We start from the raw sequence: 23,386 nt of genomic DNA on the forward strand, positions 1-23,386 counted from the left end.
CAGTACGGTAGGTTTTAGCTACGAGCAATTATCTCAGCTGCTCGTAGGTTTTCTAGCTAGTGGATTTTGCTACTTGTTCTCGACCCTTCTAAAGCCCTCACGGCGCAAGAAGGGTTGGTGGCCACGCAATGCACACGTATCTCCGAAGGGTAGTTAGTGTTTTAATGTCAGTTTTAAGACCGATTTTCGCCCGGTTCATGTTAAACAGACTTGCTCGTTGGATTCATAGCGTGATTGCAAATTGACACCAATTTGTACGCTTGAAATATCAGATATAGATTTTTTAAAGAATGATCAGCGCATTTTTGTGAATGTAATTCAATCGGTGATTATAATTGGAAATTTGACGTCGCTTCTGACTGAAGATGTAATTAATTATAAGTTCCGTGAATCGCTCGGCCATCGTTATCGGTTTTAGTCAGCAGCGGTGCTTCGCGATATGCGGTACTGCGCACGCGATTTCTAAATCCGCTCCCGGCTCCCGATGCTGGAAAATGGGCAATAAATTCGAACTGATATTTGACCGACTGAACATGAGCGACGCGGCCCGTTCGCGATGTCTACAAGTGCACCACCTGAACGTGTTTCATTTCTACGTTAACGTTTGCGCCATCGCTCCGGTGGCCGTCGTCGGCGTTCTACTTAACGTCGTCAACATCGTCATACTGGGCAGACAGAAACTAGCCCCGGCCGCCGTGTTCATGCTGAAAACCCTAGCCGTTCTCGACATCGGCGTTTTGGTGTCGGCGTTCGTCTACTTCGTGGCGCGTTATTCATACGGTAATCGGGGCGTTAGCGCGCACGGTTTTCGCTACGCGGGCTGGGGTTTCAATTTGTACCTGGCCAAAAGCGTCGACCCCATTTACAACTCTTTGCTGCAGCCTCGTAACTGGTGTCTCGTGCTCATCTCCCTCGATCGCCTGCTGATCACGTTAGCGCCTTTGAAAGCGCACGTTTGGTCGACTCGTAGACGCGCCGTTCAAAGTCTGGTCGGTATCGTCGGCGCCGTTCTGTTGCTCCAATCCCTGAACTACACTTTCGTTCAGAAGTACAGTTTTTTCGTTACGTTCAACGCGTGCACCGGTGAACGCCAGGTAAGGACGAAACGCACCAGTTCGCTGTCGAACGCGCTGTTCTATATCATCGATCACGTGTTCTACATCGTCTGCAACGTGACGTTGCCGCTCGTGTTGCTGATCGTCATCAATTTCGCTTTGATCGTTTGTCTCATCAAAAGCGCCCGGTTTCGACGAACGATGATGAACAGCGGAACGGACTCGACCGCGTCGGGGCATCGCCAAATCACGAAAATGGTCGTCGGCATAGTGGTCGTGTTCGTCATTTGCGAAGCGACGCCCTCTATAGACAGAATCGTGAAGTTATGTCTACAATTCGGGTACCCTCGTTCGATTCAAATGAAATTAGCCTATCTGAGAAGAGTCGGTTTATTTCTGGTCGTGCTCGACAGTTCGTTGAATTTCTTCATTTATTTTACGACCAATTCGAAGTTTCACGCCGAGGTTTTGCAGTTGTTCAGCCGAGCCATGATACGTAACCGGCTGGGCCTGGTGGTTCAGTCGTGACCTAAGTGGTCGTCTTAAATCCTCGGACTAAATTTAGAACGCAAATGAGCGTGGGCTGGTCTTTGGGTGTTCGATTAACCAAGGCGGTCTTAGACTGATCTTTTAGTAGGAATTTTTAAATAAAAACGAAATTGCTACGATTTCTAAATGATTGGCAAAATATGGTCTGGTGGTTTCGAAAATCTATATGAAACAATACAGTTCAAAAGATCAGCACACATTAGTAAACTATTACATACAATAGATATTGTACCGGTCCGTCGGTTTTATTTCGGATTTTTAACCCTAAACGGTAAACGAAAATTGCCAACAGTGTTTCGGACACCTTCGATGAAATGAAAATCGTCGCCGTTAACGCGTCCATCTCGTCGGTAATTTTGTTCACCTAACATAAGTACATAATATTCATTCGTATATTCAATTCGATAAGTTTATACGCAGAAACAATTTATTCATTTTCGTCGGTTTCGGGTGTGATATCATATTGCCAGAGTTAAGAATATTGCATGTTCATTCCAGACGTGGAGAAAAGATAAAGCCACAGTGCGTAAATATTGGAATGATTAAAGGCGGAAATTAACCAATCAAAAATTAATCAAAAGTTGCAACGTTTGAGACCATCGTAGGGAGACGTTCGGTTTTTTATTTCAAGATCTTTCATAGTCGTGTGTACACATCTAATGGGATTAGGTATCATCATCCGCTCCATCGAAAATGTTTCATTTCCATTCATTCACAGGGGCTTGTATTTGAAGTTTAGGGGTCAATTATAAGTTAGATCATCCAATACCCCAATACCCAATACCCAATACTAAACTTCGAATACGAGCCCCTTTGCATGGATTAACTTAATGCAGCAGAGTGGACTCGTAAAGTGAGAGGTGGGTCTTGGGAACTTGGATTAGTCCGAAAAAAATGTTTATCAGACCCGATACAAACAAAATCCTTTCATTTCCTATCGCTTCCGGTTTCTTTCTTTTTTTAGCTCGAGGAAAACTGGCACGAATGCGTGTGATTCAACCATAATAACCTTATATAGTTGTTATGCGTGTTATTTTTTTGGAATTTCTGTTCAGCCTATTTAATTACGCGATTACTCGTCTATGGCGGCAAAGTTCATAGCGAGTATCGCGGTAGTCAACACGCGCGCGTTCACAGGTGGTTCCATATAGAATTCTATGGAAACGACGCCTAATCCTGCACCACCTGAGCCTCGCTTTGACGGAACGGATTAGAATACGCGCGGCTTTCTGCGTAACCTATGGCTCTATGAGTTAGTACAGTCCACCCTGTGTGACACTAGAGTAGTTTCGTCGTCGTCTATAAATCTATATACAAACAAAATGGTGAGTTTTATTTAATTCGATGCATCAAATATTCACGTTAATTCCGAACTTGAAAATTCGTAAACCGAAGGGGCTTGTAGTTGAAGTTTGGGGGTGAATAGATCACCCGATATCCCAGCAACTGTATATATATATATATATAGTTGCTGGGATATTAGATGATCGAAGCTACTATTCACCCCAAACTTCAACTACAAGTCCCTATGGTATTAACCGTCGATTCGAATATCGGTAGGCCACCGACGGCGAGGTCAGTTTACTAAAAGTTACTACAAAAAGGTCTGATTTTAGTGTGGATTGTCTGTGTTGGGTAGTTAGTATTCAGTAAAATGTAATTTGCCTTTTCACATCTTCCTAATTTCTTGGATCATCTTTTTCACTTGACTTTGATCATCATTCATGTTTCATTGTTCCCGTTCGTACAGACCGACCAGTTAACCGAAGAAAATATCGCCGAATTCAAAGAAGCGTTCTCGCTATTTGACAAGGACGGTGACGGCACGATCACAACTAAAGAATTGGGAACGGTCATGAGGTCCCTGGGGCAGAACCCGACCGAGGCCGAGCTACAAGATATGATCAACGAAGTTGATGCCGACGGTAGGTTTTCATTCAGTATCGGAATCGGGTTCATGCAAAGTTCTGTGGATGTTTTAGGAACTTGTTAATCAGCGCTATTTGCCAAAACCAATTCAGACTTATACCGATTTATGGGTTATTTAAATACATTCATATCAGAATTTCGGGATGTCAGAATTTCGTCCCAAATAAGACAATTTCCATAATTTCATACCGAAACATTACGAACTATCAGTGATAACATATTTTCTTGTCCACTGAGGTTGCACTGTATATCGACATTTATTTCGTATAAATTTCTGAAGATGGGTACATAAGGAGCATTATCATGAAAATGTCAAGTCTAACATGTTTTATTGTCCATCGTCAATAATGTGGTTTCTTTCATGAATACGGTCAAAGTCCGTTATAATGCAATTACTCGTTTATGACGCCAACATTTTTCAGAGAACAAATTTACCCAATCCATTTCAACGAAAATACCGTTGTTTATAACGCTGCCAATTTCGTTGTTATAACGCCATGTTTCCCTCTGATCCGAACAGTGGCTTTATAACGGACTTTGACTGTTTATTATTTGCCGAAGTCTCGAAACAATTACCGGGTAGCGTATTTTCATAATCGAGAACTTAATGCAAAAGAATAATATATAAGACGCTAAAATGATAAGACGTTGTTCTCATGTTTTGTTGTTTTTCAGGTAACGGTACTATCGACTTCCCCGAGTTTTTGACGATGATGGCCCGTAAAATGAAGGAGACCGACTCGGAGGAGGAGTTGCAAGAGGCTTTCCGCGTGTTCGACAAGGACGGCAACGGTTTCATCAGCGCCGCCGAGCTGAGGCACGTCATGACGAATCTAGGAGAAAAACTGACCGACGAAGAGGTCGATGAGATGATCCGCGAGGCGGACGTCGATGGCGACGGCCAAGTTGATTATAACGGTAAAATCTGCAGGATTGGATGCAGGGTCGAAGAAATGGGGTGTATGTGAGCCGGTTGCTCAAGGGTTGTTTTGAGTTAACTGGTCGACAAAGTAACAATGAAAATACAATTGTCACTTTGGCATATGCATCGGTTGACTCATAACTGACTTTAGAGCAACTGACCCAAGATATGTAGGGCCATACCAAGATTTCGTTGCGTACATTCGCAATGAGTTTAACGATCTTCTAGAATGCCACAAGATTTTGATATTTTTCCACCTTGATTTTGATATTTCTTCAGAAATTCGGACCGTAATTTTTGAGGATGGAATTTTAAAGGGACTTTGAATTTTATGGAGGGTTTCCAGACCCCGGACACCGACACTCCCTCGCTCCATCGCTGAATCATAAATAATCTGGTCTTCGTCGCTATCATTCATATCGTAAGATGATCTTTAGTTGATCACTGTGTTATTCTATCTTTTCAGAATTCGTGCTTATGATGACGAAAAAGAACTAGAGTGATCCAGTGTGCAATATTTCACGATGTCAAGCGAATTCGATCTCGGCAATTGGCGTTTAACTAGATTCTGGATCGGGCTTCATGTGGCTCAACGGATGAATCCTTGATGGGAAAAAGGCTGATCGCTTGTGTGTACATTTGTAAATAAATATATTTACGCGAAATGAGTTGTTATCCGTTGTTACTTTTACGATTTTTCGTTTCTGTTTGAATGAAGATTGAATGATTGCCAGTTCGACCATAGAATAAATCGTTAACATTTTATTTTCGCGATGGGAGACTGAGAATATCTGTTGTAGTACAGTCGTTTTTTTTAACATACTTCGGAAATACGTTAGAGAATTGATAATGCTGCCTGAAAAAACTACGAGTAACTTGACAAGTAATTCTAAGACGGATTTTAGATGCATTCCTTTGAAGGAACTGTCCTCTGAAAGGACCTGCCTGCACCGTGAAAGACGCAATTAATTACAGCCCTCAATTTAATCATCGTTTTCCGGTATATAATCGGGAATGCTGGAGATTCCACAGAGAGTTTCAGTTAAAAATCTACTGGGCAGGAGCTGTTTCGACTAGTTTACCAGTACTCGGCGATTCCGTTCGATTCAATTCTGAGGAGTTTCTTGAATTACTGGAACGTGTATCCTAAATCTCCGATGTTTGACTTATTCTTATTGTCTGATGATGGATTTTAGAAAACGAAAATTCGGTCTTGAATATATTTTAACTTATTGGAATTATTTATTTATTTGATCTTTTCGGTTTGGCCGGGTACGTGGATGCTATTGGACTTTTAATGGTCATAAAACCGCCGATTACGCGGACCGGGTGTATATAAATCCAATTCCGGCAATTAGGGACGACGTCCAGTAAATCGCGGTGCAGGACTCGTTGAATTGAATTTGTTTCCCTAAATCACGAAATGACATTTCGATCTAGTTTCTTCAGTTTTTCGGCTCAACTTTGAAGCGTTAGCGCCAAAGCAAGCATGTGAGAGTAGGACGTCATGCCGCTACAAACAAATGGAATTGTCGTACAACAGAATAAAACAAACAGTAAATACATTAGACTTATAGCTTAGTCTAATTTCTAAAAAAGTGCCGATGAGAGATCGGCCCGTTTTTTGGAATATGGCCCGACGGAAAGATCCCACTTTCACTTTGAAAAATTGGTGCAACTGTAATAGTTCGTATGTGTAATCTAAGGGCCCCTAAAAATGGTGGGAGTTTTGGACTTGTTGAAACTTAAGATGATGGTGGGTACGCTGCATCGTCTATCTCATCCTGGCAGTTCTTGGACAAGAGATTTGCACTGCCCGGGACAGACTAGTTTTTAATGATTTGGCTTTGATTTAGGCTACAGGGCCTTGAGTTACTTATGCGGGTAACCTAAGTACTTGTATAGGCCTAATCCAAAAAGAACAGCAGGCCTACGGTACTTTGAAAATTGTCAAGCCTTTATATGTGGATCGTGTTGGTTGTTGGTTCTAGAAGAAATGAGACTAATTAGCCTATGTATGCCCACGTGGATAGGACACCTGCTATAATGAGCAGTTTTATCAATATAGAAATTACTAACCGTTGACTTAAAATGTAGTGTTGAATGTTTGCCTTATATGAAACTAATAGTCTCGTAGTGACCAGTCGGATGCAGTCATGTGTAGTGACCTGTCTGGAGTGGTGACCAGTCAAGTGTGGTGACCAGTAAATGCTCTTATCAATAACAACACCCTATTATACCTTAATTACTAGAGTGAAATTGGCTTCAAGTCACTATAGGCGGCCTGATCTTTTATGTTGACCGCTTAGCGTAGTATATATTGAATTGGAAATACAAATTATGACTCAAAAATAGTAGCGACTTCAGTGAACTTGACAGTTTTTCAATCCGAAGACTGAAGAAGTTCCTACCACCCTTCAAAATATTTCTGATATTCTTTAAACAAATCTTTTAGTCATTTTACAAACAAACTAATTGTCACCTGTACTAGACTTGACCACCAAGCTGTTCAGCTGTGGAAGGGGCCTATATCATAGAACATTTTGAATTTTTAGGGCTCTGAGATGCGATCTGTCAATTCCTGGCATCAATCATTCTGTGTGAAAATCTGAAATTTTAATCTGTTACAGAAAAATTAGTCATGAAAAATAAGTTTATCCGTTTTTGATTATATTCAAATTGACCATTTTTAATTACTTCTACCAGAACTTGCGAAATATAATGGCGCATCTACATTCATGAGTACCGCTCCAGAGGTAGTAGCGTTAGGCCGGATTCGCCCCAGATGGTTGTATCCAGATGATTCAAGCAATTACGATACATGTATGATAAAATTCTAGAACGAGAATACCTGCGCACTAAGATTTAAACGAATTCAGAAGACGTACACAATATTATTTGCAGGTTATGACTTGCGCTCGATACTCCTATTTCAGCGTACTTCATTTACTATTCAATTGCCTAAAAAATATGGTATCATTGCAGGAGGGATCGATAGCATCGCGAGTCAAAAGGGCAATAAGAAAACCAACTCGACCGCCGCCGCTGCTGCTGCTGCTACTGCTACTGCTGACAGTGCCTCTAGAAGCAGCCACGGAGGAAATCCCGCTCGGACAGATGGAAGCCAGGCAGTCGGGGTAGACAAGAAGCAGAGAAACGGGTATGCCTCGAATTCGCCGGCAGGAGATTGTTTTGCCGGAAAGCCGTTCGATATTTCTCCCGACTGGCTCCATGATGATGGTGTTATAAAGTGCGCGTGTTGCTGTTCCGAGGTACGTAAGAAATCCTAGATGTTCCAATAATTGCTGCCATACTGGACTTTCATCCAGGGAGTTTCAGAAGGTTTTATTTAAAATGTTTGCTGCTGACTACGCATTTCTAGTTCAGCCATCATTGTCACTATGAGTTATCTCATAGTTTTAATTCTGCCCTCATTGCCACTATGATAAATGTATCGGTTTGCAAGTAATGTTTTTGTGTTTATGCTGATTTGAATTTGAATTTGAATTCAGATTTTACTCTGACGTTCGTCAATTTTGAGCAAAGGCTGACTATATTATAACTGTCGCTCTAGTGCAACTATGAGTAGCGGCGAATGGGGGCGGCACCGTATTATTGGATTGAATGGGTCAAATCGATTTGAAATAAACTGAAACCGCTACTAATGAAGATATTAAATCGTAAAATGACGTTTCAGAATTCACTCTTAAGCATGAATGATTGATAAGCTATGTCTGGAATTTATTTCCGTTTGTGTACGTTTTGATGTTTGATGACTTCGTTGCAGGATGGAGATTCGCACTATCAGCCGTCACCGACTTTCGTCGCGAGCGTTAAACCAGCAACACCCTCCGGCGGCGTCCCTCCTCCTCCGACTCCATCCATCCTGCATCCGTTACCGCGCCGCGAGCAGGAACTACGCGACGAGGCGTTGGGGCGCGTCGGTAGCGTACGCGGTGGCGCCGCCGCGTCGCGCCAGGAGAGTTTCCGCAGTTTCCGTTCGGACGTCGACGAAACCGACCTCGATCAACTCAGTCAATATTCGCTGTTCATGGAGAAAGACGTTCGCTACTATTTCCAGCATCCGTATCTACGGCTGACCGTCGCGTACCTCGTGACGTTCTGCAACTTTCTCATCTACGCCGAGGATCCGATCGCGCACAGTGAGAAGGAATGCAGCATTCCGGTGATCGGTAATATGTTCGCGTTCGTTTGTTCGCGGTACCCGGCGAACGCTTGGAGCGTGTTGAAGGTTTTCATGTGGTTGCTGGCGATCGTATGCGGACTGTTGTTCGGCAAGCAAGTGGTACATAAGCTGTTATTTAGTAAGTTTATCATTCAATTATCGTTCATTCCCCAACCCCTGCTGTATTCTATAGCCTAGCTCAGGTCGACTTGAGATCCAATCAGATCGTCGGATCGTAAGCAGTCAAGTCTGCAATATTTTAATCGGGAACCATTTCGACATGAGTTTACTAACGACCGCGATGGATTGATCGTAGACTGATAGTAAGCCGAATCGTAACGATAGAACAAGTTATATTTCCTACAACTGATCTTAACCGTTGTAGCCAATCAACAATGAGTATTGCATCACATGACTTTTAGCGTTTAAAATGGCGATTCGACGAACCATGAGACTCGGCGATGATCGAGTTGTAGACGACCTGAGAGTGCTCTTAAGATCATTGACACAAACGAATCGGCGATCAGCGGTCGCACGTGTACCACAGCTGTTCTGACGACGATCTGATCAGGTCGTGAATCGACCTGAGCTCGGCTTTACACGCTTAATGCTTTCTCTGCTACTCCGACTTACTCCCCGGGACTATTCGATTAAGCTGTGCGGAAAAACAAAACTCTTCGTTACTGTTTCTGTTCTTCATGAGACTAACAGTCGGTACTGCTCAAATCAAATTTTTCCCAAAATCTGTATTGGAAAAACTCGCCTATTTACCCAATTCTCATGAGTCACCAGATGTGCATTGTGAAGATGCGACTGCCTCCGCTAGTAGTTGCGTAGTTAGATGATTTGTCATTAGATGGCAGAGTTATTGATGTACCTAGAATCCAGCTAGTGGACTGTGTAATATGGATAGATTTGACTATGAGAACTCGTGTTAACACTCAACTGTTGATTTTCCGCTCAGTGATAACCCTCAGTTCTCCTTCAAAATTTTGAATCCCCGATTACAAAAGTTAAGTTGATTGACTAAATTAAATGATGTTCTGTTATCCAGCAGCCTCCATTATCTACCGGAGACATCGGTCTCAACAGTGCCAGATAACCGAGAGTTGACTATCAGTTTCACAAACATTTGCATTCGTCGTCAATGCAATGTAACGTCATCACTCGAAAACTGATGATGGCTGCTAGCATATCGATTTCGGAAAAGATTGTCGTTGATTTATCAGTTAGTAACCCCTTTCTGTATGATATGCGGTTACTTGAATTGGAAAAATTATTAATTTCCACTCGCAAACCCTCAATGTAGATAGGCCTACAAAAGGGACATACAGTAGGAATTCCTTTATATTCAAAAATATTTGACAAGGACAATGAAAGAGGCTTGTAAATGGTTCAGATGTGTAGTAAATATATGGCTGTAAATGATCCGGGGCTGGCGACACGTAAATGATGATTTGTACAGTTTAGAACTCGCTTGTTTCGGATCACCTGGAACTGGAAAATTATGTCCGAATTAAACGAAATCTGAATTATGTGGCTCTCATTCGAATAGAAATAACCTTAGAGGGGACTGAAATTTTAGTCCAAAACAAGTGAAAATCTGAATAAAACCGATCCGAATTACGCAACTCGTACTGTACCAATCACGAGCAACTAGCACAACTGATGAATGTCTCAAGAAAGTGTTCAAATGTGTTCGAAGCGAAGGCAAAAAAACTCATTGATCTCTCTCTCTCCCCCTCTCTCCCTCTCCCTCTCCTCCCTCTCTCCCTCCCTCTCCCTCTCCTCCCTCTCTCTATTGAATCGTTTTAATGTGGAAGGAGGAGGGGGTATTGTGTAAATCATGAATTACGACTTGTACTAATCATAAGCAACTGTGTCATCTAAGTGAACTAAGTGAACGCAAAAAACTGTTCTATGGAAATGTTTTATTGCTGGAAGGGAGGGGGCGGGGGTTGTTTTACGTCCAAACATGAATGACGACTTGTACTAATCACGAGCAACTAGCACAACTGATGAATTTCTCAAAAAATGTCGTCGAAGCGAACGCAAAAAAACTAATTGATCTCTATCTGCGGTGAAGTGTTTTATTGCGTACACATCGTCATTTATCATTCATCTGTTTATTAATACACGAGCACATTGATAAGACGCTAATTAGTAACTATGAAAGCTAGTGTACATAGTAATAGTGAGGCTACCACGTATGTCTCTGCGCGCACGCGCGCGAGGTATGTCATGATGGATCTCTTCGCTTTATTGACATTCTCCCGAAACCTCTCTCTGAAATCTAATGGACTTTGATGATAATGAGAATCGTCTCCTCTAATAATTAATCATACTCAAAGTAAACGAGACGAGTTGAAACCCACCGGCTTCGGCGTCGTTCGGAGTCGTTAAACGTGCGTTGTTTATCTAATTAAGGAGATAACGTGGATTTTTTGAGCTGCGTTGGTTTTAGTCTGTTTTCGGTGACATTTTAACGATCTCGACTCGTCGTGCAATAATTTGTTATCGCACAAGTGTTTTTGATCCGGGGCTTAACTTAGCCTGTGTCGGATTAGGATCGGGTGTTCACTGTGGTGCCAAGGGTCTGCCAGTTTGATGCACGGGACAAATTTGGCCCATCTGGAAATGGCCCGCACCAGGCCAGGCCCGCACCAAATTTTTGCATGGGTCAAAGTATGGTGTGTGAATGCTTACTGGTTCTTGTAGTGACAAACCTCACCTCACCAAAGCATCGTTTTAGATAATATTTTAGTAACAAAGGAGCGATTGAGTATGAAATCTTATCAAGCGCGGTTCAAATTTGATGATTCCGGTCATGACTGAGCCAGTTTGACCCGGGCAAAATCGTGGCTTGTGTTGCTTTGTCTCAGGAGCTACCCTTTATCCGACACTGTCTCTTCACCGGGGCACTGCGCGGGCCAATTTAGGTCTAATTTCTTCGTAGACTATCTCGTTGAACGTATGACCGAGAGATACTAATTCGCTCGATAGTAGCCTCCGTAGTAGTTGTTGTGAATGGTTCTTTATACCGGAAAGACAACCGCATCTTTCATCTTTTGTCTCAAAATTGCGTCTTCAGCGACATCTACTCTTGTTTCTTATACCCGTGTCAAGTGTCTACTCTATGCGGAGTATACACGCGAAACCCGGGTTTTAGAAACAGTTCTTGAAAAAAAGACGGGTACACTCCGCATCGAAACCGGCGTGCTCGTGCTCGCGATCGCCCTAGAACTTGAACTAGGCCTACTGATGTGGGTTCTTACTATCGAATGCGTTAAGTGTAGACGCTATAACTCGCGAGCTCGTGTAGACGTGGTTTCCGATATTTATGAAATACGTTCGGCGTCACTTGCCGCTCAAAAGTAGGCGATCGTTTATTGAGTGAAAATCTGAAGTGTGTATATTCTATAGATGTACGGATTTAATAGAATGTATGTTCGATCGAGGTCAGATCGCGGATCTAACGCTACTCCGTAGGCTCGTCGATTTCATATTCGATATCGCCGCATCTCTAAACTGTGATATCATCATTTAAGATGCAGTCGTCATTCGCGTTGTAGCGATAATAATCCGTCGATTAGGTTATAATATCGGAATGATTATCGCGCGTAGATTGCTCGATAGTGTTAACGCCGATTCTTGACTCGGTTCACACTCCTCGTGTAACGCTCTTTTTGTTTTCTACGCATACGTCGCGCTGTGTACGGTTCGTCGCGTCGACCTTGGCGCTCGGCGCCGCGCGTGCGCGATTTCTAAACTGATTATCTTTATGGAACGGTCGAAAAAATCCCCGTACGACCTTCGTCGAGTGCTTTTTTTCTTTTACGGGTCTTTTGATGGAATGATGAGGTCGGTTCTTGTTTCCTTTTTCGCCTCGAGAGAATTGAATAGTAATTCGCGACCGCGCTTTGATACGCGGATGCCGCTTTTTTTTCTGGCCTCCTCGCCGCGGTGTCTCGTGGGTGTCGAGGTGTGAGATGTCGTATCCGGATTCGTTTATTTCGTAACGGTCTATCGTCTATTAGATATATTAACCTATTGGATGTTATTAAAAGAAAAGCCCGACGCGCTGTGTGAGAGAAATCCCATAGCAAATTCGGCCGAAGATGAAAAGTTCATGAATAGAAGTGTACCTGGGTACCGGAGACGCTGCTCGAAATATACATAATACGTACACTTCTATCCAAGAACTGTTCATCTTTCGCTCGCTTATTGATGTTAGCTCGGCATTTATATTTTTTATTTCAGTGATTTCTGTTATCAGTCACAAGCCTACGTCTGTTACTATTTCATAATGAGAAATACTGATTTGATTACTGATTACTGTAGATTGCTGATTAACAGAAATATGAAAGATGTTACTGTGGATCTTACCCCTTGATTACTGATTAATTTGAACAGAAATATGAAAGGTGTTACTGAGGGTCTTACCCTTTTGATAACTGATTAACTTGATCAGAAATATGAAAGGTGTTACTGTGGGTCTTACCCTTTTGATAACTGATTAACTTGAACAGAAATATGAAAAATGTTACTGGAGTCTTACCCCCTTGATTACTGATTAATTTTAACACTTGCTTTCACATTTCGATGAAAAAAAATTTCATTTGTTTTTTTATCTTAAAATAGGGCTTGACCCTGTTATTTATTTAGTTGTTTATTTACGTTTGTCTTTTTTTGATTGAGTGTCCCTTTACAGTACCACCGCACCTGCCAGTAGCGAAACATGGGGTTTTTAATGGTAGCTCTTTTTAATGGTTGGCAGCCTTGCTAGAGGCATTCTGGACATCAGATTAGGTTCTTCTGGAAAGTATATTTTTTCCTGACTATATCCTAGAATACGGTGGTGGAATATAGTTAGGATCCGCCCCTGATTATATTTCGTATCGTTTGCTTGGATATGGTGCTTCGAAATCTACGTCGCAGCGACGACCGCCATATTTCCATTTGTTACATTTCCCCGGTGAGTGGATACTACATTTTGTTTTTGTTCACGCGTGGCGCGTACATGTTTGGCGTTTCAAATCTGAAGGCATTTGCTTTGAACTTACGGCGTGCGTTGAGTTGAACTTATTTCGAAAAATCGTGATTACGGTAATCACGATTTTCGAAATTTACCCGCAGTCAACTAATGGCGCGGACAGTAAAATAGCCGTCTTAGATTTCTCGTTAGCACAAGCAGTGCTAATGAGGAGTTCAAGATTTGTCAGAGCATTCAGAAACATGTACGTAGCATTTTATGAAACCTTCTCGTCAGCTCGAAAGCATCAGGCCCTACTGATGTCTCGTAGACAAATCTTCGTGGGGGGGGGGGGATGAATTTATGGGGAGCTTGGCTAAGTGAAACGCTAACGCTGGCTAAGTATTGCTGGTCATTTTGTTTGTGAATCGCTGTAGATGCCGCTCTTGCGAAATGATCCATTTTTTCGAATTTTCTTGTATTTGCCCACCGGCAATTACACGAAAATGAATTGTATATTTTTATGGGCGTTAGTTTTGTTTTTTATGCGGTATTTGATCGAGTTAATCGGCGGGCGGTAGATACTGCGCGCCGGTATCTGTATCCGTAGTCACTCGCTTCAAAAAGAAAACGCATTTCCGGCAAGTATTAGAATGAATTATTTATTGACGATAGTTTACGAGTTTTTTCTTCTGATGCGGCGTTTCGCGGAGTATGAATCAATGGTAGAATCAGTGATAACACGACGATGAACATGTGAAGAATTGATATATGAAAACAAAAAATCGCCAGACGAATTTCATCAAATTTCATTCGTTTCTGGCTTCGTTTTATTTACCGTACAATCGTAAACAGTTGAAGCTATTTCCGGACTATTCGCAGTCTTGATCATCAGGAGAAAATATCAATTTGAACAACCATTATCACGATTGATAAAAAAACAATACAATGGAGCTGTGTTGTGACACTTATGTAGAGAGAATCCGACAACAATAACGAAAACACAGTCCAAAAATGTTATTGGAGCTAGTGTAGTTTATTTGACATTTCGACCATATTCTAATAGTCATCTTCAGGGATATTGTATTCCTTGTGCTAGTAGTTTATTCGACATTTCGACCATATTCTAATAGTCATCTTCAGGAATACTGTATTCCTTGTGCTAGTAGTATATTCGACGTTTCAACCATATGCTAATAGTCTTTTCCAGGAATACTGTATTCCTTGAACTAGTAGTTTATTCCACGTTTCGACCGTATTCTGATAGTCATCATCAGGAATACTGATCATTTTCAGGAATACTCAGTATTCCTAATGATGACTATAAGAATATAGTCGATATGTTGGATAAACTACTGGCTCTAGAAATACAGCATTCCTGAAGATGACTATTAGAATTTAGTCGAAAAGTCGAATAAACTACACTAGCTCCATTAACATTTTCAGACTGTTTTTTCGTTATTATTCTGGGATTCTCTCGATAGAAACAACTATTATTGTTTTTTTTGCCCAACGTTTTGCGCACAATCCTTCCATCAATCTTCAGAGTGTATTTGAAAAGAAAAAGTGTTTTCAAATCGACTCTTGAATATGACGTGTGGAAGGAAAAAAGAAAAATAAGGATGACAGGTGTTTGAATTGATAACCGAGGGTTTCTCCCAATCGTATTAACTTACAAACTTTAAAACGTTACCAAATCAGTGGTTATCTTCTCTAGGAAGATGTTCGTTTATGCATTTTCTAGGCTGCGTTTTGAATGAAAAAGAGGGATGTAATTTTCGATAAAAAACACGTACGAATATTGAGCTGAATATTTAAGCGATCGTGAAAAAGTTAGAACGAAATGATATTAACGGCCAGGTGTTATACCGTGCGCAAAAACCAGCTAAACTTAATGTTGAATACATCATTCTGTTTTTGAAAAAGTCGGCCAAAGAATCCAGTTTGACGAAAAGTTGAAATGTTCGGTTATTTTGCGTTCTATATCAAATCTTAACATAGTGCGTTTACAACAAAATGACACGAACTTGTAATGCATGAAAATCAAACTGGAAATGAGCTATTTCTGAGTCGCGATGACTTTCTTGGATTTTACCTTGAATTATCTGTGGAGTAAGTGACACTACATAGGGAAATTCCTGAGCGCTAATGGGTTAAGACTCATTCGTACAGTTATTGGTTGTCGAACTGGGTCCAAGACCAACGCGATATTCACCGTTCCGATTTTGGTGGTCTTCTGAGTTGAATATTTGAAAATGAATCGGAATTTCAACTCGCGAATGCGCTCCCTATCTCACGCAACCGTCGAACTGGATCCTTCGAATTGAACGCGAATATGATAATACTGAATGTCGTTATATACACATGTATTGGATGATGACATATTTCAACATGTAGGCACTATTTATGTTAAAAAAATCGATACAAGTCACAGTGAACATTTAACGATAATTATGAAAGTTAATCGTGACCAACTATTTCTAGAACCCTGCCGTTGTATTTCAGTAGACCTCCCCCAACCACACATCCCGTAGCCTGGTTTGAGCAATATATATATATGAAATATCTTATGCAACGTGTGCTTACTTCCTTTAAAGTTTGTCTTTCAAAAGCCGTTTCGGCCAATTCTTACCCCGGTGATAAACATTATATATCATGATTTGTTAGTGACAATCGTTTTATCGTTTCGAATGAATTCAGTTTACATCGTATAATTTTGCTAGAAAATCACCTACGAATATACGCTTAATGCAATGCTTTGAAAAAACGTAGACAAAATTAAGTAATACAGTAGACCACGCTCAACTCGGAGATAACTTTTCAACTCTCGTTTTAGTCATTTAACACAGAGATAGCATTTCGACTCCGAGATAACATCAACTATCGTGAAAATTATTCGAATCAGCGATAACTTTTTAACTCGTTACGATCATTCAGATGGTCACATAGCATTTCAACTGCGAGAAAACGTTTCAACTCTTCAGTTAACATATCAACTATCGTGATAATTATTCAAATTATAGAGATAACCCTTCAACTCTTTGAGACAACCCTTGAACTCAGAGTTAACCCTTCAAGTCAGAGATAACCCTTCAACTCTGAGATAACCATTCAACTCGGAGATAACCCTTAAACTCAGAGTTAACCCTTAAACTCAGAGTTAACCCTTAAACTCAGAGATAACCCCTGTAACTCAGAGATAACCCCTGTAACTCAGAGATAACCCTTCAACTCAGAGTTAACCCTTCAACTCAGAGTTAACCCTTCAACTCTGAGATAACCTTTCAACTCTCATATTTGTTGAAATATTTTTCCAATCCTAGCGTTCTGAATTTTCGCAGTCATGAAGATATCTGTTTCGAGTCGACGAAAACGTCGGTTCTCGACACTAAAGCGAAGTCTCGATCATCGATGATCTCGTAGTCGTAGTCGTAGTCGTACCCGTTACACCGCAGTTTAAAGTCGTCAACGTTAACACGCGCGGTTTCGTTTCCGTCGAAACGTCCGTCGCATTCGCATTGTTCGCCGTCGCGTCGACGTTCCGCGACGAAGCCAGCGGCGATTTACTGTCGCCTCGATTGTTGTTGGTCGTCCCGTGCGACGTCGTCGAGGCCGCCGTCGGCGTCGGTTTGGACGCCGCGGCCGTGTATTTCGAAAGCAGACCGCACGACAACGTCTCGACGCACGACCACAGTTCGACGCGATATTGACGCATCATGATCGCGAAGCAGAACGGGTTGAAGACGGACGCGCCGAGCAGCAGCTCGCCGGCGACCATGTACGCCATCATGACCGTTTTCGAGTCGGTGACGATGCCCGAGTAGTAGATCGGCATCCACACGACCATCGGACCCCAGCAGACGAGTTGAACGGTGGCGATCGCGATGACGCCGATCGATATGCGACGCTCGCGCGACCGCCGCTTCACGTTGAAACGCTTGTTCTTCCACGGCGTGCGGTGCAGCATGGCGATCGTGCCGATGGTGCAGATCAACGTCGACAGCAGCGCCACCATGTCGATGCCGATGATGACGTAGAGGCTGACGCGGCGTTTGCCCGGCACGATCCAGCTGTAGCTGCAGACGCCGGCCTCGGGGTAGAAGTCGATGCAGCCGAGGTTTGTGAACGGCAGCGCCGACGCGATGGCTGTCACGACGCCCATCACCAGTATGATCGCCGCCCACATTGACACCTTCTTGATGTAGACGCGGAATAAATGCGGGCTGAAGTTGCCGAGCACGAGGTACCGAATCACGGCGAGCATCGTGACGATTGTCGCCGAGAACAGCTGGTAGAAATTGCCGGTGAACGCCATGAACTGGCACATGGCCATGCCGCCGTACCACTTGGCGTGCACCTGCGACTGTATGATCGACGGATAGACGAACACGGCCTGCAGGAAGTCGGACATCGCGAGCACGCAGATCGATATCGTGCTGCCGTTGCGCGTTTCCTTGCGCAGCCACAAAATGCGCAATAGCAACACGATCGACAGCCCGTTGCCGAGTATGGCGACGATGCCGAACGTCGTGTTCACGTAGAACAGTTCGCGCTGCACGTGTACGGGTCGCGCGAGGTCGATCGGAGGACAGCTGCCGGCGACGGAGCCGCCGCGACCGCTGCTCGATTCCGCGATCGAATCGTTCGAATTGCCGTTGATTCGAAAATAACTCAACGAATCATTGGTATCGATCATCGTTACGTAATCCGTCATTTCGCGTATAGTTTTCTTCCACCCGTTTTCTTCCGGAAGTACAGTTTTTTCTTCCACTCTCTCTCTCCCCGTTCCTCTTCTCCTTTCAGTCTTCTTACACTTCTCGATTCCGAAGTCTACAGTTTACCGAAGTCCTTTCTGGGCTGATTGTTTTTTACTCCTCCCCCTCGTCTCGTCGTTTTCGCGTTTCTGGAAACGTGATTTTTACCAATCAGTTATTCGTCGATAGGCGGGTTTTATCGAGAACGCGCCTCATTCATCTTTGAAATGTGAATCGGACGGTCTCGTCAATCTCCTGGGCTTCTTCATCAGATTTTCTTCGCGCCTAAGGAAATAAATGAGAAAAGGAAAAAATGAGATTGTTTGATTAAGGCGTTGGGCGATATTGTTTTACATTCTTATTTCATCAACTGCTTATATTTTTTATTATGATAAGAAAATATGATAAGATCCGGTTACTCAAAATCGGCATCGGTTTTTTTCTTTACGGGGTGGGGTCTGATGAAAATAGCGCAGGGAGTTTGTCAACATGTCGATCTTTCACTTGATCCCTATTTGAATATGAGATATTACACCTACTGATAGTTTTTCTTCCCTTTTCCGTTGAAAGCAATCGCGAAGAAATCGACCTCGACGTAAAGCAGCGATGGCGTACGGGTTATTAGGATTATGCGTGTTAAATCGGCCCGAACCGACCGAGAGGGCGCAGTGGCCGATTGGTTTAAGCCTCCGGTCACGGGTCCTCGTCAATCCAGGATTGATAGGTTCAAACGCTGGTGGCGACTGAATTTCTTGGTCGAAGGTACTTCTCTGGTCTCTTCCCCATTGGGAAAAAGAAACATCGAACCCCCTTATAATGCCCTGCGTGGCGCTAAGCGGGTTGAGGGCATTTAAAAAAGAAAATTGTTTTAAATCAGCCTGGAACCAGGGACCTGAACGAGTTAAATTTGGTCGGTTGAGGGTATGAGGGTATTAAAAAAAAATTATTTTTAAATGGCCCTGAACCAGGGACTGTGTTAATCACTCACTCGTTACTAAACGATTCTGTGGCAAGTGAGTTAGTTGAGTTTATTCCAGAACTATTTAGCATCATTCACATGCGATAATTTGACGGTATCAAAATTGGGCATTGGCTGATGTTTCTGTTCAGGGCAAACTAGGCCCGGGCCAAAGAGGTACGAGAGGTATTCGGCACCAGTGCGTAGGATACGAACCTGAGTCATCACGGTATGAAACCCTGCCACACTAGACTGAGTGTGCAGCTAAAAGCGTGGATTAAGATGATGTCATTATCGGCCAATCAGGAATCCATGTTTTATTTTAGAGCGAGTTATTTCGTATACAGTGTATCGGGTGAAATTTGTCTCAGTAATTATACAAGGAGCTATCTGATTGGTGCCACAAGTTTCAGTCTGGTAAACCTGCGCACCCGGTCTAGTGTGGCGGTCTAGTGTGGCGGGGGTTCGTGCTGTGGCTGAGTGTAGGCATACCATCAGGTTCAAATCCCTGCTGGGGGAGGATGGCATTTCCCTGGTTCCTAACTCGGTACTTGTCAACTGGATAAACGGCACTCAAGTTAATGAATTTCATCAAGATCGTTTATTTGCGGAACCTTCTTTTCGCTTTCAATTTCTTGTGAAATTTTTACAGCCCCGATGCTGGGTAATTTACTGTGTTAGACTCACTCCTCTTACCTACGAGCAATCCTACGAGCAATCATGATTGCTCATAGCTCTTACTCAGTATCGATCAACTCACTACTGAAATTCATCTTTTAATCTTCCCTGATACTCAATAATGCGGTGAAATATTTACAGCTTGTTACCTCTCAAGACTTAAGCCAAAGAAAACATCCAATTTGCCTTATTTTGCCACTCGTGTTCAACTCGTCTAAAGCTACCGAATAACCCAAGGAGTCGACTGACTTTAGAATCGAGTTGCCGATAGTTGATGATAATAATGATAATGAAAATAATTATTAATATCATTATTATTGTCATTGTTATTATTATTATTATTACCACGACACCGAGTTTGGCTACGAACCAACGCAAAGGCGTAGTCCTTAAAAAGTCACGCTGATCGCTGATATAGGCGATATATACTTCGTATGAAATCGTTCGTCATCGATAAAGATTACGCGTTAATCATCGCATTTCGAGCAATAGTGTCATCAGTATTGTTATCATAAACCAGGTTACCCGATGGCCATATACCATAGCGACTCATTTAAATATTTCACAATGTTTTAATGAAAGTCCCAAATGGGAGCGATGTCTGTTGTTTTATTGCTAATGGAGACGCTCATCTTACAAATACCCATTTGGTAAATTCATCTAGAGTGCTACATTTAAATCGGAATGATTTTTTTCATCGAACTGTTGAAGTTTGTTGTTGAAGTTTGTTGTGTTGCTGTATCAGTAATAGGCTACGTTTTTTCTGGTCTCCTGAAGTTCGTTGTAACGAGGTTTCAATGTATCAGTTATAACGAACAGATTTTCTGGTCTCCTGAAGTTTGTTGTAACGAGGTTCCGCTGTATCAGTTATAACGAACAGATTTTCTGGTCTCCTGAAGTTCGTCTAAACGAGGTTCCGCTGTATCAGTTATAACGAACAGATTTTCTGGTCTCCTGAAGTTCGTTGTAACGAGGTTCCGCTGTATCAGTTATGACGAACAGATTTTCTGGTCTCCTGAAGTTCGTTGTAACGAGGTTCCGCTTTATCAGTTATAACGAACAGATTTTCTGGTCTCCTGAAGTTCGTCGTAACGAGCTTCCATTGTATCTGTGATTCTACTTTACAACGTCCCCTGTTTACCGATGAAGCGTAGGAGATGAATTCGGTTGACATTTTTTTTTATCAGGCCATGTAATTGAATAACTATTGTAAATCTCTTTTGGACATTGATTCCGTCGTTGTTGGTAAATTAACAGGTTATTCCCATCCGATCTATTCGCCTGAGTAAGTACCGGTAGCCGGCCGCATTCTGGTGTTCTGCTCTCTCGACTTCTTTTTCGGCCCATTTTTTCCCCGATTAATCTTGAAGCTGATTGACTTTAGTGGTTCTTATCTGATGAATACGTATTGTGGTGACTTTTATGCGACAATATTTTTTATATCCGCTGTAGATTCGTTCTGATAAGTCGTGCGTAGGTTAATAGGGATTCATTGTTAAAAATCTTGGTTTCATTAAACGCGTTGCTTTCAACTATCTCTGCTTTGAAGAAACAGTCACTTTTTATACAGTCACGGTATTGGCGTCGAGCGGATACAGTCTGATGAACAAAATTACCGTATTTTCGAAAAGCGTTTCGAAAACGGCTCAAAGGTTGAAACCTCACAGAAAGGATACGCGATCCTGAAGAAAAAACTAGAGAAGAATTGGAAGTTACAACTCAATTCGATATTCGCGAGTTTTTTTTCGAAATGTCTGATACAATTGAGTCGAAATGTCGCTACTATTGAGCGAGCGGTGTGGGCGAGTGGTTAACTCTGGGAAGCCAGGTCGTGCGTTCGAAACCCCCATACTTTACCGTAGGGTCCTCGGGCAAGACACATTCTCATATCCTCTCTCCACCCAGGAGTAAATGAGTACCTGGTCTGATAGATGTCTCCTGAGCGCCTCCATCAGCTGCTCGGGTGTTTCTTCTCCCTAGGGAGAGATGACTGATAAATGCTTATAGCTATAGGCTGGGGGTAGTAATACCAAATTTGGAGCGCATTTGTCGCACTGTTTCTAGTTTGGATACCTGACCTAAATGGCAATCGTTATAACTTTTTTAGTTTTTCTTCACGATTGCAGATTTTTTCCCTCAAATGATTTACGGACGATCGCTTGTTTTGAATGTAAACCAGCCAGCCCATAAAAGACGAATCGGTTTTCCAGCAGTCGGGATTATGACTACCCTCCGTGTCTGCTGAGAAAAGAGAGTATAAATCTTTCTTTACGAAATTCGTCTCAATCGATAGCGATACATCTGCACATGTCAAACTGTGATTAGGTATACGCAGAAATTCACGTGACGTATATGAATAATGGGTATTCTACGAAAAATGTCAACGGTGTTTGTTCGAAATGACGCGCGTCTGTCATACGCGAAGTATGTATGCCTGCGCGCACTCATCTTATCATACGGTAAAACTCTTTCCAGTGGTCGGAACTGATAACCAAACGCGCTGTAGTTTGGTCGTAATGTATTTCACGGTGTCGGCCATCTTGGAACTGGAACTATTTCCGGACCATAGTTCCGAACTAACTGACATTCGGTTTCGACTATGTCTAAAACCGACGTTCCCCGTGTCGGAGGGTATATGCTATACAGCGTGATGGGGCTGAGGCTAATTTCGCTAATTGCCATTCAATAAGCTGTCATTTCAAGAACGTTCAATGGAATTACTTCCAACCGACACGACGATATTAACAAAGTTCTCAATTTTGTCCCTTCCAACTTCGAATGGATCGAGCATCGGCATAAGCTAAAAAGTCTGGGTCAGACCAATTGAGGCCAAAATAACTTGGACCAAAAAGACCAGTCCAGCTCTGTTCGAAAGTTTAGAACATACCCTTTCTCTGTGCCAAATTTGGCCTGGAACAACTGTTCACATAGGTGCCAAATAGGCCTGAGCCTAATCGACTCTGTGTCGTCGTGGCTTATGACAATATGCGTTTAGCTGGACCAGCGATAACGGCTGATTTAAAAACATCTATAGGCACACAGCATTGATTTGGTCCGTCCTGAAATTGTTCGTTGCAGGTACGGACCAAATTTTGAATGCAAGTACCGATGATAGTGTGATAGTATATATGGCATGCGAACATCGTGAGATTAATCTGAGATCTATGATCTTTCGGGCAAAGATAATGAAAAATTTCATACACGAATGAAGTGACGTGAAAGTTATTTTCTTCCGGAGAGGGATGTTATAACCTTTGTTCGACGATTAATTCCTGGCTGAGGTGTACAGGTTATCCTCGTAAAACCCACAAGAGCTTAACCGCTATTTTAGCTCGGCCCCTGGGCTAGCTTTCCTACTATTTAGCTAACCTCGAGGTGAAACA

General features: G+C 42.4%; 4 protein-coding genes across 4 annotated transcripts in view; 3 read left to right on the forward strand and 1 right to left on the reverse strand.

Annotated features, from left to right (window-relative positions):
• Nucleotides 1-494: 494 nt before the first annotated feature.
• LOC141912922 (FMRFamide peptide receptor frpr-18-like) lies at nt 495-1,583 on the forward strand. Its single transcript, XM_074804352.1, has one exon. It carries the CDS (start codon nt 495-497, stop codon nt 1,581-1,583), a length of 1,089 nt encoding a protein of 362 aa, XP_074660453.1.
• A 1,158-nt stretch (nt 1,584-2,741) lies between these two features.
• On the forward strand, nt 2,742-5,086 carry LOC141913263 (calmodulin). Its single transcript, XM_074804739.1, has 4 exons — nt 2,742-2,929; nt 3,355-3,529; nt 4,209-4,451; nt 4,922-5,086. Exons 1-4 carry the CDS (start codon nt 2,927-2,929, stop codon nt 4,951-4,953), a joined length of 453 nt encoding a protein of 150 aa, XP_074660840.1. The 5' UTR covers nt 2,742-2,926; the 3' UTR covers nt 4,954-5,086.
• Nucleotides 5,087-5,860: 774 nt separating this feature from the next.
• LOC141913142 (transmembrane protein 117-like) overlaps nt 5,861-23,386 on the forward strand; it is a 70,507-nt gene continuing 52,981 nt past the window's right edge. Inside the window, exons 1-3 of the mRNA XM_074804601.1 lie at nt 5,861-6,011; nt 7,441-7,727; nt 8,243-8,780. Of these exons, the coding sequence (XP_074660702.1) occupies nt 5,963-6,011; nt 7,441-7,727; nt 8,243-8,780 (874 nt within the window). The 5' untranslated portion in view covers nt 5,861-5,962. The remainder of the gene's footprint in view (nt 6,012-7,440; nt 7,728-8,242; nt 8,781-23,386) is intronic.
• LOC141912846 (melatonin receptor type 1A-like) lies at nt 17,002-18,327 on the reverse strand. The gene has a single exon (XM_074804263.1). The coding sequence runs from the start codon at nt 18,325-18,327 to the stop codon at nt 17,002-17,004; it is 1,326 nt and encodes a 441-aa protein (XP_074660364.1).

Source organism: Tubulanus polymorphus, chromosome 11 (genome assembly GCF_964204645.1).
Source record: "Tubulanus polymorphus chromosome 11, tnTubPoly1.2, whole genome shotgun sequence".
Classification (NCBI taxonomy): Eukaryota; Metazoa; Nemertea; class Palaeonemertea; order Tubulaniformes; family Tubulanidae; genus Tubulanus; species Tubulanus polymorphus.